The 13,936-nt window shown below is 49.7% G+C and overlaps 7 protein-coding genes across 7 annotated transcripts; 3 read left to right on the top strand and 4 right to left on the bottom strand.

The window, feature by feature from the left end:
- Window positions 1-109: 109 nt before the first annotated feature.
- Window positions 110-1,608, top strand: BDV38DRAFT_294115 (glycoside hydrolase family 5 protein; the record flags this gene model as incomplete). The annotated part of the gene is made up of 5 exons (XM_032062428.1): window positions 110-442; window positions 497-679; window positions 744-1,016; window positions 1,070-1,436; window positions 1,494-1,608. The coding sequence occupies 5 exons, from the start codon at window positions 110-112 to the stop codon at window positions 1,556-1,558; spliced, it is 1,221 nt and encodes a 406-aa protein (XP_031912137.1). The 3' UTR covers window positions 1,559-1,608.
- Window positions 1,609-1,821: 213 nt separating this feature from the next.
- BDV38DRAFT_284315 (major facilitator superfamily domain-containing protein) lies at window positions 1,822-3,789 on the bottom strand (the record flags this gene model as incomplete). The annotated part of the gene is made up of 6 exons (XM_032060229.1): window positions 1,822-2,499; window positions 2,562-2,975; window positions 3,056-3,254; window positions 3,332-3,461; window positions 3,516-3,572; window positions 3,630-3,789. The coding sequence occupies 6 exons, from the start codon at window positions 3,787-3,789 to the stop codon at window positions 1,822-1,824; spliced, it is 1,638 nt and encodes a 545-aa protein (XP_031912136.1).
- A 702-nt stretch (window positions 3,790-4,491) lies between these two features.
- BDV38DRAFT_294113 (uncharacterized protein) lies at window positions 4,492-5,697 on the bottom strand (the record flags this gene model as incomplete). Its single annotated transcript, XM_032062427.1, has 4 exons — window positions 4,492-4,621; window positions 4,679-5,101; window positions 5,153-5,356; window positions 5,420-5,697. The coding sequence occupies 4 exons, from the start codon at window positions 5,695-5,697 to the stop codon at window positions 4,492-4,494; spliced, it is 1,035 nt and encodes a 344-aa protein (XP_031912135.1).
- An 854-nt stretch (window positions 5,698-6,551) lies between these two features.
- On the bottom strand, window positions 6,552-6,847 carry BDV38DRAFT_119069 (uncharacterized protein). Its single transcript, XM_032051094.1, has one exon. It carries the CDS (start codon window positions 6,779-6,781, stop codon window positions 6,608-6,610), a length of 174 nt encoding a protein of 57 aa, XP_031912134.1. The 5' UTR covers window positions 6,782-6,847; the 3' UTR covers window positions 6,552-6,607.
- A 595-nt stretch (window positions 6,848-7,442) lies between these two features.
- BDV38DRAFT_294112 (uncharacterized protein) lies at window positions 7,443-9,863 on the top strand (the record flags this gene model as incomplete). Its single annotated transcript, XM_032062426.1, has 3 exons — window positions 7,443-9,137; window positions 9,189-9,261; window positions 9,328-9,863. 3 exons carry the CDS (start codon window positions 7,443-7,445, stop codon window positions 9,861-9,863), a joined length of 2,304 nt encoding a protein of 767 aa, XP_031912133.1.
- Window positions 9,864-10,332: 469 nt separating this feature from the next.
- BDV38DRAFT_294110 (phytanoyl-CoA dioxygenase family protein) lies at window positions 10,333-11,842 on the bottom strand. Its single transcript, XM_032062425.1, has 6 exons — window positions 11,514-11,842; window positions 11,236-11,451; window positions 11,143-11,163; window positions 11,046-11,095; window positions 10,613-10,978; window positions 10,333-10,552 (listed from the first exon to the last, which is right to left on the bottom strand). The coding sequence occupies exons 1-6, from the start codon at window positions 11,711-11,713 to the stop codon at window positions 10,380-10,382; spliced, it is 1,026 nt and encodes a 341-aa protein (XP_031912132.1). The 5' UTR covers window positions 11,714-11,842; the 3' UTR covers window positions 10,333-10,379.
- A 325-nt stretch (window positions 11,843-12,167) lies between these two features.
- On the top strand, window positions 12,168-13,495 carry BDV38DRAFT_294107 (uncharacterized protein; the record flags this gene model as incomplete). The annotated part of the gene is made up of 2 exons (XM_032062424.1): window positions 12,168-12,221; window positions 12,278-13,495. 2 exons carry the CDS (start codon window positions 12,168-12,170, stop codon window positions 13,493-13,495), a joined length of 1,272 nt encoding a protein of 423 aa, XP_031912131.1.
- Between the last annotated feature and the right edge of the window lie 441 nt (window positions 13,496-13,936).

Genomic DNA, 13,936 nt, shown 5'->3' with positions numbered 1-13,936 from the left:
CAAAAATGCAGGCAGATCGGATCGTGCAGCGCCCTATATCTATGTCATTCTCTCTGTTATTTCATCTGCCATCCTGTAAATATTGCCCAGCAACGTTAATCCGGCCCAAATGAAGCTTCAGTCGTTAGTCGCGCTTTGGGGCATTGCCCCTCTAGCCCTAGCCTGGCTTCCCACCGACCAAGGCCGGAGTCTCTCAACCTTCACCAATACCCAGACGACAAAGATTCGTGGCGTCAATCTGGGATCCCATTTCATCATGGAGAAATGGATGGCCAGTACCGAATGGTCCAGTTTGGGTTGCGGGGACTATAAAAGTGAGTGGGATTGCGTGAAAGGGATCGGACAGGATGCGGCCAATACAGCTTTCAAGAAGCATTGGCAGACGTGGATCACTACGGATGATATCACTCGGATGGTATCATACGGTCTCAACACAATCCGCGTATGTGATAGGTTCATGATAATACAATCCTCAGTATCTGACAACAACCTACAGATCCCAGTCGGCTTCTGGATGCACGAAGAGCTAATCAATGACAACGAGTACTACCCACGCAACAATGCGATGGAGGATCTGACCAATGTCTGCCAATGGGCGTCCGACGCTGATATGTATATCATTATTGATCTCCACGGGCTGCCGGGAGCTCAGGAGCCTAACCAGCCTTTTACCGGTCGGGTAGGGTTGCCACACATATTTATTTCCATGTAGTCATTTCAGTTGACCTTCCCTTGACTTGTAGTATGTGGACCCGCCGCAATTCTACCAAAGCGACGAAAATGCCGAACGAGCATACAAATTCTACGAATGGATACTCGAGCAAATCCACGCCAATCGCTCCGCATTCAAGAATGTCGGGGCCCTGGAACTCGTCAACGAGCCTCTCCAGAACACGGAGAACGATGACACAAACTGGATGGTCGAGCATTTCTATCCGACCGCTATTGATCGCATACGCGCGAAAGAAGCAGACCTGAGTGTTTCGGATGCGGATGCTTTGCATGTTACTGTCATGGTATGTCTTTTTCTTATTATACTATTCCATGGGGAAGTTAACGAAGTATATAGGACGACAAATGGGACTCAGGTGGTAATCCCACTCGCTCTCTTAACGACACTCAAAAGAAGAATCTCCTGTTCGACGATCACAATTATGAGATTTATCTGGTTCGCAACGCCGAGACAATAGACGATATGATTACGGATGCATGCGGTGATAACCGCACCTCCATCGTTAGTCCTAAGATTGTCGGCGAGTGGAGTTTGGCGTTTGATAATACAGGCGATAATTTCCTGCCCATGACCGGGGACCATGCAAAGTCGTACGCGAAGTGGTTCTCAGCACAGCAGAGACGGTATGAGGCGCTTGATGGGTGGGTCTTTTGGTCGTGGAAGACTGACGACTTGCCCAATGTTGAGCAGTGGAATTATCAGAGTACGCTTATATCTTGTCATCCATGGACCGTGGAAGTGCTAACTGGAATTATCACAGAGGCTGTTGACGCCGGTATCATTAACAAGGATTTGAATGTGCAGTATGATCAGAATCCATGCTAGCTCTGGACAGCCCTGGTGCAATATGCATGAATATCACCGGGCGAGCCATTTACTCTAGGTGACATTCAATGTAGGTATTGGGATGTAGCTATCGTGAAGTGTGCGTTCGTTATATTTCCCAAACGCGTCATGTGAACAAAGGGCTTATACGGAATGAATCATGAAGGTTTAATTGTAGAGCGAACTCTAGGAATATGACGACTTCAAACAAAACAGCATGGCATGAAAGAGCAAGCGGAGTATCAAATCTTCTACCCTCGTAGTCAATCAGTCTTGTCCTTAGCAAACCGCCCAGTAAAAGCCCGAATGCGCTTCCCCCAAATAAATATCGGGACGCCCACCAGACCGAGAAAGCCCGTGAGAGCGGCAAACGTATTAAAGGTGCCATCGTAACCATGCAGCTCAACAAAAGGAGCGGTACCATAGCTTGTTCCGAAGGAAATAATACCTCTGAAAGCACAGACAATCACCAAAACTGGGCCCGCACGCGCAGGGTAGCTATCCAGCAGGTACGTGATGGTAACAATATTGACACCAACGAAGCAGAAATAATAAGCTGCTACAGCCCAAGCGTAGACAAACCAGTGGTAGTCATATGGATGGGCTGCCCCTTCACCGTATAAAGAGCTTGTAAATGTGCCCACCGCGGCTGGCAAGATGAGTGGAATCAGACGAGTCTCAGGCTCGTGAAGACCGTTATTGCGCTTTGCGCGGAATTTCACTAGCCAGTCCGAGCCATGACCTAGTAAAGGGAGGGCGACAATGGCGACCAAGATCTGCCCACAGTTGATGTAGCTAGCACTGCTATTGGGCCAGTTGTAGGGCGCACCGGAGAGGATGGTGCTGTATGTCGTGCCGATGGCAACGTTGACACCAATTACTAGGCCGTTGAGGAGGAGCGCCCAAAGGACGTTCGGGAAAAGGAGAAGTTCTGCAGTTTGCTGTGTACAATATCAAGGTTACTACGTCCTAGAGGTGATCGCGTGGAGGATGATACACATACCCTGAGCACTTCCCATACTTTGAACCACTCCGGCTTGCCGATCCACAGGCGTAAGTCAGACTTAAATGTCCGCGGAGTGTAGTTGACAAAATCTAGCTCTGGGCGCTCCGTGCAAGGTGCGGTCTCTGGATGATTCGGCTTGCCGTCGTTAAAGCCCTCCGTGAGCATCTCATCGCCTGACGAGGACTCTTCCTGATACGCTGACAAAGATCGCTCGTATTTGGTTTCGGGCAATAGAAAGAATGTAAGGACACATAGAGCGCCGGCTAATACGGCACCAAGACCATACCACCATTGGGGGGTGATGGCCTCCGCAATAGGGCTGGCGAACAGGACCCACACGGTAGTAAGAGAGACCTGAATGGCCTGTTGACCCATGAGAGCCTTACTTCGTTCGTGGAGAAAGAATATCTCCTATGCATGTCCAAAACAGGATTAGAGAATGATGTTCCTTACAAAAACATGTGGAATAGTGAAATGGGTGCATCACTCACCTGTGAAATCATCGGGACGATCGACTCACTTTGACCGGCAGCTAGGCCAACCAGGATTCTTGCGCCAAAGTGCCACTCATAGGTCTTTGCAGTTGCACATAAAATAGCTCCGACCGCAAGAATCGCAGTAGAGACTAGCATCACAACACGGCGCCCAACACCAATAGCCAGAGGCATCCCAATCAAATTCCCGATACCCCTGGATAGCAGACACGTTAGACATCCATCAGCAAGAAGAGATCCAGATGTATACTTGAATGACAAGGTGCTTCATACATGAAAAGTGTTGGGTAGGTCATCAAGTACGTGATTCCATTATATGATACCCCCTCGGCCTCATATTTAGGAATGTAGAAGCCTAGCAAGCCGCCGAATCCCGACACAAGAGAAAGACCGAGACATGAGACTGATTTGACATTAGTAGGTAGACATTTATGTTCAATGGAAGTAGGCAGCCTACATATTGATATAACGACGAGGATGGTAATCTTGCGAAGCATGGAAAGATTCAATGGGTCTAAGAAATTGAGCTAGTCAGACAGTGCTATAGATCACAAAGATTCAGACGACTCACCCTGAGGATCGGCTGTCGGAGTCGGAATGTAAACGATACTGCCTTCGGTCAATTTCACCGTGCCCATCACCTTGGTAGCCTGGTGTGTCTTCATTTTGCCAGCGCTAACTGCCTCAATGTCCTCCACATGGCCAACAGAGCTTTTATCTTTCTGAGACATGGTGACTCCAAGATGTCCTAAAGGACTCTCTAGTCTAGCGTCAATCGCCCAGGTATAACAGAAAATGAAGGAAGGGGGGTTTAAAGGGTGAGGGTGAAGGGGAAATGCAACAGCCCCGGATTCTGTAGTGGAGAGTTCACTATGTGTGAACAGTGCTCAATGTTTATATGCAAACAGCAATAATTGCCATGCATACAAAGGTGAAATAAGGTTGACGAATTCCTGCCACGACGACAAGCAGCTACCCCGGGCCCCCCACACTTTCCGGGGGTTTAATCCTGGGGACCCTGCCGAAGCTGGCTTGGAAATGTTCGGCCACTAGAGTTGCCCCCTCGCTGTGCTCCGAGGGAGGCAAATGCTATTTGATACGAAGCCCTCCGAGGTTGTCGATCGCTCTAGACTCTCTCTCTTGTCCTCTCTGACATCTTCTCTTCCGTACCGAAACGCGTATTGTCCATTATTCAATTAGGTGCTTGAAGCTATTCATTTCAGATATCTCGATCGTGCGTTTAAGAATGAGAAAGCTTTCGTACAACCATGCCGCTATCGTCGAGTGGAATTGAGTTTATTAGGGTATATAATATTGCATTATGGAAGCAACAATAAACTATGCGATCTCCAACGTAGAGAAGGTATTCATGGTAAACCGTAACATTGTAACTAACAATTCTCAAACACTAGTACATAAAATATCAATTACATTCAGTACGGCTTGACTCCCGCCAGTTTGAGCACCGTGTCGGTCAACACGGGCTTCTCGAATGGCTCACTTCGGTCCTTCGGGCACACCTTCCCATCTCTCATGGGTTTTTCTGCGGCAGGGCGAATGTTGCTATAGTTTCAATCTCTTAGCTATCCATCATGTCGTGCAATATCGGAGGGAACTCACCAATGGGGCCAGTGGGTAGTGCCCATATAGTTCTCGAAGCAGGTCTTCTTCAACTCCAGTGCCTTCTCGGTGGCAAAACGTCTAGGAGTCATGCAAATGTACTGGGCGTGACGGATCTGATCGGCCTCAGGGAAGCAAGCATAGTGGAGCGACCGGGAATCCCAGAGAACAAAGTCACCAGGTCCCAGGTTAACTTTGATGAGCTCGCACCCCCGTTCCTGAAACCACTTAACATCCTTCTCATGGAAAAGGAAGAGGTCCATGTATTTCAGCTCCGGGGGTGGGGCATCTTCATGGTCATACTGCTCTCGCTTCTGAGCAAAGAACTCATCGAAGAGCTTGGCAGATCCCTTCATCAGCATCAAACCACCATCCTTGGGGCCATTGGGGGCAAAGTTAATAAGGCCTTGGACGGCTTGCATTCTGAAAGACGATTAGCATACGCACAACTTGAAGAGCGGGTAAGATACGAACCCCTTCCGATTCGGGTTCTGATCACAGTGCGGCCATGGGCTCCAGTTGAGATCCTTTCGGCGGGGGAGGGAGATATTGATGCCATCAAAAGAGCAAAGCAACTCCTTCGTTTCCCATAGCTTTTCGAAGATTTCAATGATAGCCGGCTCGGTACGTGCTTCCCAGACACTCTTCTCATGAGTGGAGCCGTAAGCAAAATACATTCTGGTAATGAACATGGTTGGTTAGTCCTTTCCCCGGGTCTGTCCGAGATCGTGGAATGCTTACCCGCCCTTGAAGCTCACTGGCAGATGCTCTCCGGTCCAGGTGCTCTCATCATTCTCATCAAAGCCAAGCTCGAAGTTCTTCAACCATTCAATCTGCTTATCGGCATAGTATTTGGCACGCTCCGGACTGATGACATTTTTCAGAACAACACAGCCATTGCGGTGAAATTCATCACGCCAATCACCGTATGTGCGGCCGCTGAAATCAACCAAGTCCTTGATGGTGAAGGACTGTTGGGTTGCTTCGGCGATTTCTTGAATCTCGGTAGTGGTCGACATGGTTCAAAGATTCTCTGTCAAGGTTCACAATATTTGGTATTCGATACTGCTCCGAGGACTGTGGTGCGTTTGCTGGTTCAATTTGACGGGGCATTTTGAGAACACTTAAGTAACTGAGCACTTAACCGGTCACCATGCTAGCAATCATTGAAGCGCTCCTTCGGCGCAGGGTGCGGGGACAAGCGCCGAGCACGTCGGGAGCAGTCTTGCTAATTCATGGCTCCTTTTCAGCCCTTGGATGTGGGTGATCTTGTTGGTCTCGGCCTGCTCCGAGACGCTCGGAGGCTAAATTAACCTTCGGCGGGTTTTGACGACGTGACCATTACTGACCCACTACCATATTCCACCGAACTTTACCCACAACTGTGTCTGTAGCGCCCGAATGGGTAGTGCATTGCTGATCGTGATCGATTGCTGGGGCAAGTATACGAACTATAGGTAGCGGTACGCGACCGGTACAATCAGAGCTATCCTATGAAGGGACGTTTCACAACAGGTAGACAAGGCCAGGTGTCATCTTGTTGCTCATGACAGCTGCAGTACTCCGTGATATGCCTTACTTACACCACGCGCTTCCTATTGCTATGAATTCTTTGATGTTCCTCTGCCAATGCTTTTGACTACGATTCTTCCCCTGTTCCTATAATCTTCTCCGTAGGGTCATTAGCTCTGTTGGGCTTGGTAAACTATATACATTCATATTATTCTATCTTGAACCCAAACGTAAAGCCCGATGTGACACATAAAAGCGCAAGTCCAGACTATGGCTCACGATTGAGAAACACCAATTGTCCTCGAAGGAATACTGCTGTTCCCTGACTGGCACGTGGTAGAAGGTGGAGGTGCTCTAACTGCGAGCGCCTAAACGTCTTGTTGATAGCTATTTCCTGTCCCCATAGTCAATGACAAATTAGCCCGTTGGCTTCGAAATCTGAACATGAACCGTGGACCTTTTACCTCCTGTTGTCGCTCGAGCTTGCCGTAGCTCCTTAGACTTAGTGTAGGGCAGATAGAATGGGCCGCATATCAAGACGGTTAGTGAGGTCTGAATAGCAAGTCTGGTGAGCGACGTGGATGGATACATGTTAAAGGGCGTGGAGAAGTGCAAATGATACTAGTCGTCATCCCTTGGCGAGCGACAGCGATCGTCGAGGGTTTATATTGAGGCTGTTCGTAGGCGATCCATAGGGAGAGAAAGCGTAGCAATGACCAAACCTAGCCTTGCCAAGAACTTCAAAGCGGCAGCAAGCACCAGACTGACACTCATAATTGTCTCTTGAAAAAGAAAATTTTGTCCACAAGAGATCGCACGCCTCTTGAGATGAAGCGCACCGATTGGACCCGAGCCATCTTCGGCAAATGTGGAGGACTCTGATCCGAGATCATTTGCCGCACCCAACGCTAGGGTTAATTCCTAGCGAGATCGGCATTCGAGCCATCTCCTCGCTTCATGACCATAGCTCCTAGCCAAGATCCTGCGACAGTTTCCCCCGCATTCATTCTAATCCCCCGCTTTTCTGGTGGGGATTCCAATCGTGAACCGGGGATTACCAAGACGTGCATTGTCGTTGCTCTTCTATATCGTCATATCGCGTATCCACGCGTGTGTGCGCAGCCATGGTCACACGGATTGCTTCTTCATGCCAATGCTAATGGTTGCTACTGCCTAGTCAGTATCAAAAGTAGGCCACCAATATGCCTTGTACATTCATTGTCACCTCTAGGATACGACGCAGAGATTCATGATGGACCGACCTCCCGCGGCCAAGCGGCCTCGGTTGTCCATGGCTTGTAACATTTGTCGGCAGCGAAAAGTAAAATGCGATGCTGAATATCCAAAATGTCGCAATTGCCGAACACGTAACCAGATTTGCGTCACGACTGATCCCCAACGCCCTGGAGTGCCAGGAGTAAGAGAATGGCTTGAGATACCTGAGAAGATCAATGGGAACGGAGTTACGCAATGTGACGGATTACACAAAGACACAGCCTGTCGCCAAAATGATCAAAACTCGCCGCCGAATACGTCGCCTCAGCAGCAACCTCAGTCGCAAGAGGGTCAACAGCCCTCTCCGTCTGTCGAGGACAACCCGGCAGATGAAAAGCTCAACGAGCTTTCTCCCGTTCATCAGCCGTTCGATACATCCCTCAATGTGGAGCGAGGAACGAATCGGATGAAAGTTCTGGGTGGCAGCAGCTCGCAATGCCTCGCGAAATCCTTAGACGTTTATTTTGAAGCTGCGCGCTTAAGGCCCGTGTCCGCTTCTTTTAGTCACGGCATGAGGCATGCAGAGGAGCTGGATATGCCCTTGACGCTATCTCTACCACCCTTGCCTGCTCGAGATTGTCGCGATCGATATGCCTCTATATACCTCACCCGAATCCACCCTGCCTATCCTATCTTCTCGCCTCACGCGTTTCGCGAAAGTATGGAGCAGCTCACCACAGTCGCCGATGACAGGCGCCTTCCACGGGACAATGTTCCGGTACTCGTGCTTGTATATCTTGTCATAGGGTTGGGGTCGGATGAAGAGGCCCAAAGTGTGACAGAAGCGGGCGAGAAATATCTTCAAGCTGCGGCTGGGCTCGTATCGCATCTCGTCGCAATACCATATCTGCCCACGGTGCAGGCCCTGCTCCTTCTGACGCTGATGTATCGAGGTCGCAATCAGGAGGGCCTGGCGTGGCAAACCCTGGGTATGGCGATCCGCATCGCATACACTCTGGGAATCCACCGACCCCAGACAGGACCCACGCCGCCCACATCTCAGAACTCACACGATGAAAGACACCTTCCCACTCAGATATGGGCCGTTTGCTGCTGCTTAGAGAGAATGATGCAACTGGCGTGCGGTCGCCCTTCCTCCATTGATACCGAACACGTCAATCCCGTCGGCAGTTTGACTTGTCACTCACCTTACCTGCAGTGGAATCTGGGGTTAGCTGAATACCAGGGAAGTATCAGTCAGCATATCTACAACTACCATCCTGGCTCGAGAAATGTGCGACAGATACTCCTCGATACTGCCCGACTGGACCGGCTGCTACTCTCATGGGCCAATGTCATTCCCCCGGAACTGCGGCCAGGAAACGATATTTTCTGTCCTGAAGAAGAGTACCACATGGCTGCATATTTATCTATCCAATTCCACGAAACTCTTATTGCTCTGCATCGTGCGGCGCTAATAGCCCCGACAGCGAACTTTGACGCCGAAATAGAGAAACACTGCTCCGATGAACCATCAAAATTCAGATTGCGCAATGGAGAATCAATTTGTGTCAACAGTGCCCGTTCAATCGCTAAGCTGAGCATCGAGCTCTCCGAGAGAGGGACGGCTTCGCGCTTGATTCCCGTCGGGTCGTCCTTATTAGCATGTATTGTCCTCGCTATTTATCTGATGAAGAACCCGAAGTCGCGTCTCCAGACGATGGACCTTGAGGTGAGAAGGGTTAGTATGCTATCCACGGGAGTTCCTGCTAACGATGGCTAGCTCCTAAAACTATGTCTCGAGAACTGCAGTCAGCAGCTCGCCCGCTGTAATTCGGACCCCCGATTCATGGAGGGTATGCTCTCAGCCTGATGATATTTCTCCACTCACTAAAAGTACGCTAACCTCATCCCATGAATAGGTCTAGTGGCCATGTACGACCAGATAGTGACCCACCAACGTGTTTCCTCAACGTCTATAGAAAGAAGGCACGCATTAGCCACAACACATCAATCAGATCAACCTCCACAGAAAGCCTCGATATGGCCACTACAGAATAATACTCTAACGCATACCTCGAATATCGCTATACCCCAGGACGCCTCAAACTATCCAATACCCAATAACTTCCTAACTCCTGCAACGTACGACGATAGTGCTCCGCCAATTAACACCGTGGGACATGTATCATGTAGTGAAGAAGCTCAAATCGTTTCACGTCCACCCGATAATACTCAGAGAGGCCCTCTATTTGATTATTTGCCGGCAACGGGCAAGGATCACCCTCACCATCAGCAGGGCGATCCAACCCTTCATGATACTGGCTCTTTGATCGACCAACTGGCCTCTTCTGGGGATGGCTCGAATGAGGTAGACCGATTATTTCCTTTTGAGGGATATAATGTAGAGGATTTGTGGAATTGGATGCTGTACTTCGACGGACCCCAGCCTGCATAGACCTATATATTACACTAAGATGTTATGTATAAACACTTCTCAATTTTTAGATTTCATCATAATGTTCAGATTATCAATCTTCATGCCGTAGTATACGTCAATCGAGGCACGTAGTCCACAATCTCGAGGAGAAGATTCAAGAAGCATGTCCTCAGCGGTTCGCCTAAGTGATACGGACGAAATCACGAGTAATACTGATGGTATTTTCCATGAACATCGTATCAACTACCATTGAAACCGCAAACTGTCCAGCGGGCTACCCAGAGTTATGTAGCGCTGTGCTTCATAAACAGTAGCTTTTCTCAAGACCAACCCTTAATAATCTTAAGCGTCCTCGATTGGAATGCAAGCAGTTTCTCCGTTAAAAATATATCAACGGGTCACCGGATACGCGAAAGAAATACAATTCCACAACCAAATATACATTCGATCAAAGCAGAGTGAGCGACAAAACTATGTACTAGAACTCCCCTACCACGCTCACTCGCGAAGTAGTACTTGGACTCCTCCACTAATTTATGCCTCTTGCTTGATATACGGAATACCCGTAAGCCGGAACGCACGCTCACCAAGCACAGGATCCTCAATGGGCACCTCACGAGCCTTAGGACAAGGAGCACCATCACGCATGGCAATATTAGTTGGAGCGACGTGCTGGGCATTCGGCCAATGCGTAGTGCCGAGACGTTCTAAATACAAGATTAGCGCCACTGCACTCTGACGAGGTTGAAATATAGGGTCGAACATACTTTCAAATGCCTCTTTCTTCTTAATCAAATCCGCCTGCGAGGCTTCGGCAACTGGCATGTAGCAAGTATAGACTGCCAGGCGATCATTCTTGCCGGCGGGTGGAACATTGTAATGTGGGGTTCGGCTGTCCCAGACGATCAAGTCGCCTGGCTCAACGCAGACCTTTTCCCATTCCAATCCGTGATCTTTCAGCCATTTCATGCCGTTCTCAGTGAACCCGAACCACTCTTTAGTCCAGGCGGGGATACGTGGCTCATCGGCCATCTCGCGGTGGAATTGTTCGGAGAACTTGTGTCCACCTTTGCACACGATGAGACCTCCATCGTCGGGTCCACCGGGGTTGAGGTTCACTAAACCTTGAAGGCCTGAGCGATGGGTGGAAGGTTAGTAAGATGTGGAATGATCAGGTACGGTGGTTAATGAGATACGTACAGCGGAAGCCTGGGGATTCAGGGTCTTGGTCCTGGTGTGGCCAAGGTTTGCTGGAGATTGTCAGCATTTATGTCTTCCGGGTGTCATATTTGCTTACTTTTCGGGGAAGTCGCCACGTCTGTAAAAGAGTAGCACGTTAGTTCTAGAACTTGAAAGCTTCAACGAAGGTGTTGACCAGCTTGGAACTTACCCTGGGAACTGAACATTGACCACATCAAACGACACAATCAAGTCCGAATCGTCATATACCTTCTCAAAAGCCTCCACTACACCAGGCTCTGCCCGGATATCCCATACCCATTGCTCATGGGTAACACCATAGCTGAGAATCATACCTTTCTCGTTGATCACAGGGAGCGTAGCCCGTTTCACCGTGGAGGGGTCATCGCGCTTGTAACCCAAGTCACTGCGAAGTATTAGCATACGGAAACACGGGATGAAAGGGAGTTCCCGACGGGGGAACCATACAAGCCTTCAAGATAACCATAGAATGAATCTGCATATTTCTTGGCTCGTTCTAAGGGAATAGCGCCCTTAATCACGGCGTAGCCGTCTCTGTTTAGAGCATCGCGGAAGTCACCGTAGTTGGTTGGCTTTCCGTCAAGGGCCATTCGGCCCTTGGGCTGATTGAGGGTGACTGTCTCTTGTACAGTGGTTGTTGTAGACATTGTGTCTATTGTTTGCAGTAGTAGTCACAAATGGATGTTGTAGTTCTGGTAGGTAACTCGGTCATCGACAAGAGACTAGTGATGCTTATCACAATCGCTGCATTGCAGAGCCTTTTCTATCTAACCTAGGCGGCACTTGAGTGTGTGTAGCTAGGTGCATCTCGGCGCAAAAGGTGCGTTCCGAACACCTTCCGAGCCTTGCAAGGACCAACCTCATGATCATCTATTTCTTTTCCTGGCAACATTCTCGGGGCAGACCCAGTGTGGGCGGCCGACTCTAGCCCTTCGGGGTCCACCGAGCCCTCGCCGAGGGATGATCCCCCACGCAATAGATGATTACGCTCCATAGGGTCAATCAGAGCACAATCAGCTAGCATAAAGATTGACGCTTAGTCTTTCTACGTCGGGGGAGCCTCTATACTGTACGATATTTGTTAAAGTCATTAGCAGAAAGATGAGTCCATTCAAGATAATCATCGTCGGCGGAGGAATAGCCGGTCTATCTGCCGTAGGTTCCTTTTTGCTTACTAGGCAAGAACACTAGCATGTTAACAGGTTCTCTAGGCAATCGCGCTACGAGGGGACAAACGTGATATACTCGTCCTGGAACAATCCTCCATAAGCCAAGAAATCGGGGCATTAATCTCACTCCAACCTAACGCTTCCAAAATCGTCGAAGACCAATGGGGACTTGGCTCACGTCTCCGTGAGCAGGGCTCTATGATTGATGAAGCCTTTGAAGTCTACAATACCAAGGGAGAACTTCAATCACGGATTCCCCTCTCGGCCGTGTCATCCAAGTACGGCGCCGATAGAGTGTGCTACCATCGGGCCGATCTGCACCAGGCCTTGAGGGAAAGGGCAACATCGCCTGACTACCCTGGCCGGCCGGTGGAACTGCGGCTTTCGAGTAGGGTCCTAGATTGTGATTATGAGAGCGGTACTGTTCAGCTTGAGAATGGTGAGACTATTCAAGGAGAACTCGTCATCGGTGCGGATGGCATCAAAAGTAAGCTTCGCCAGGCCGTGCTTGGTGAGGATGTGGAGGCTCGTCCAACCGGTCTATCGGCGTATCGGATGATGGTTCCGACCGATGATCTTCTCAAAGAAACGGATTTCATGCAGGTCCTTGATCCTCGGATATGTCGTACCGCCATGGTCGTAGGCCAAGACCGCCGGCTCGTTATGGGCCCTGCAAGAAATGGCTCTGTCTATGGTGTGGTCGCTCTCGTCCCTGACGAGAGAATGAACGAACCTTCCAAGGACACGAGCTGGACGACAAAAGGTGACCGTGAGAAGATGCTGAATACATTTTCTAATTTTCCTAAATGGGCTCAAAGGCCCCTTCTATCTGCCAAAGAGGTTGGCCTGTGGCAGCTGCGTGACCTTGACCCTTTGTCCACCTGGTGCCGTGGTCGTGTGCTGTTGATAGGCGACGCTGCACATGCGATGCTCCCTACTCAGGGACAGGGGGCAGGTCAGGCTGTTGAAGATGCTGAAGCTCTTGGGGCATTTTATAAGGACTTTGAAATGCTTCATCCCGATAGGTCTCTGAGCGATCTGCAAAAGACCAACGAGGACATCTTTAACTGTCGGTATGAGAGAGCTACCACCATACAGATGTATAGCCGACAAGCAGCAAAGCCGGGCACAGATCCTACTGAGAAAAGAGTAACAATGAATCCAGCTGAGTTCATGGATTATAATTGTCTTTACAATGGTGCAATGGATTGGAATCGTCGACGAGAGGGGCAGGGTTCAGCAGCAGCAGTATCTGCCTGATCGTATCTCTAATTAATACAAGTTAATGCTCAGAATAATACAACTTCTATTTTAGCTCCATTTCGCAACGTACCTTGAGAAATCCTATTTCCTTTCCGCTTGGGACTGTCTCTTGCCCCCCCCCCCCCCCCCCCCCCCCCCCCCCCCCCCCCCCCCCCCCCCCCCCCCCACCCCCCCACCCCCCCCCCCCCCCCCCCCCCCCCCCCCCCCCCCCCCCCCCCCCCCCCCCCCCCCCCCCCCCCCGTCTTTTTCTGTTTTAGCACCGAGCATCGAAGCTTGGAGAGACATTCCGTTCTTATCTTCGTTAGTTGGGCCTGCTTACGTTGCTTATACTGCTTCAAATATGCTATCTACTGCTAGAAAATATCACTCTGACTCTAGAGATACCTGCATGTGTACAAATGTTCTATTGGTGCTGATAAGGATATAATAGAAAACATG

The sequence above is a fragment of the Aspergillus pseudotamarii genome (assembly GCF_009193445.1).
Source record: "Aspergillus pseudotamarii strain CBS 117625 unplaced genomic scaffold BDV38scaffold_37, whole genome shotgun sequence".
Lineage (NCBI taxonomy): Eukaryota > Fungi > Ascomycota > Eurotiomycetes > Eurotiales > Aspergillaceae > Aspergillus > Aspergillus pseudotamarii.
Note: the sequence above shows the minus strand (reverse complement) of the source record. Positions and strands in the feature narration are given on the sequence as shown.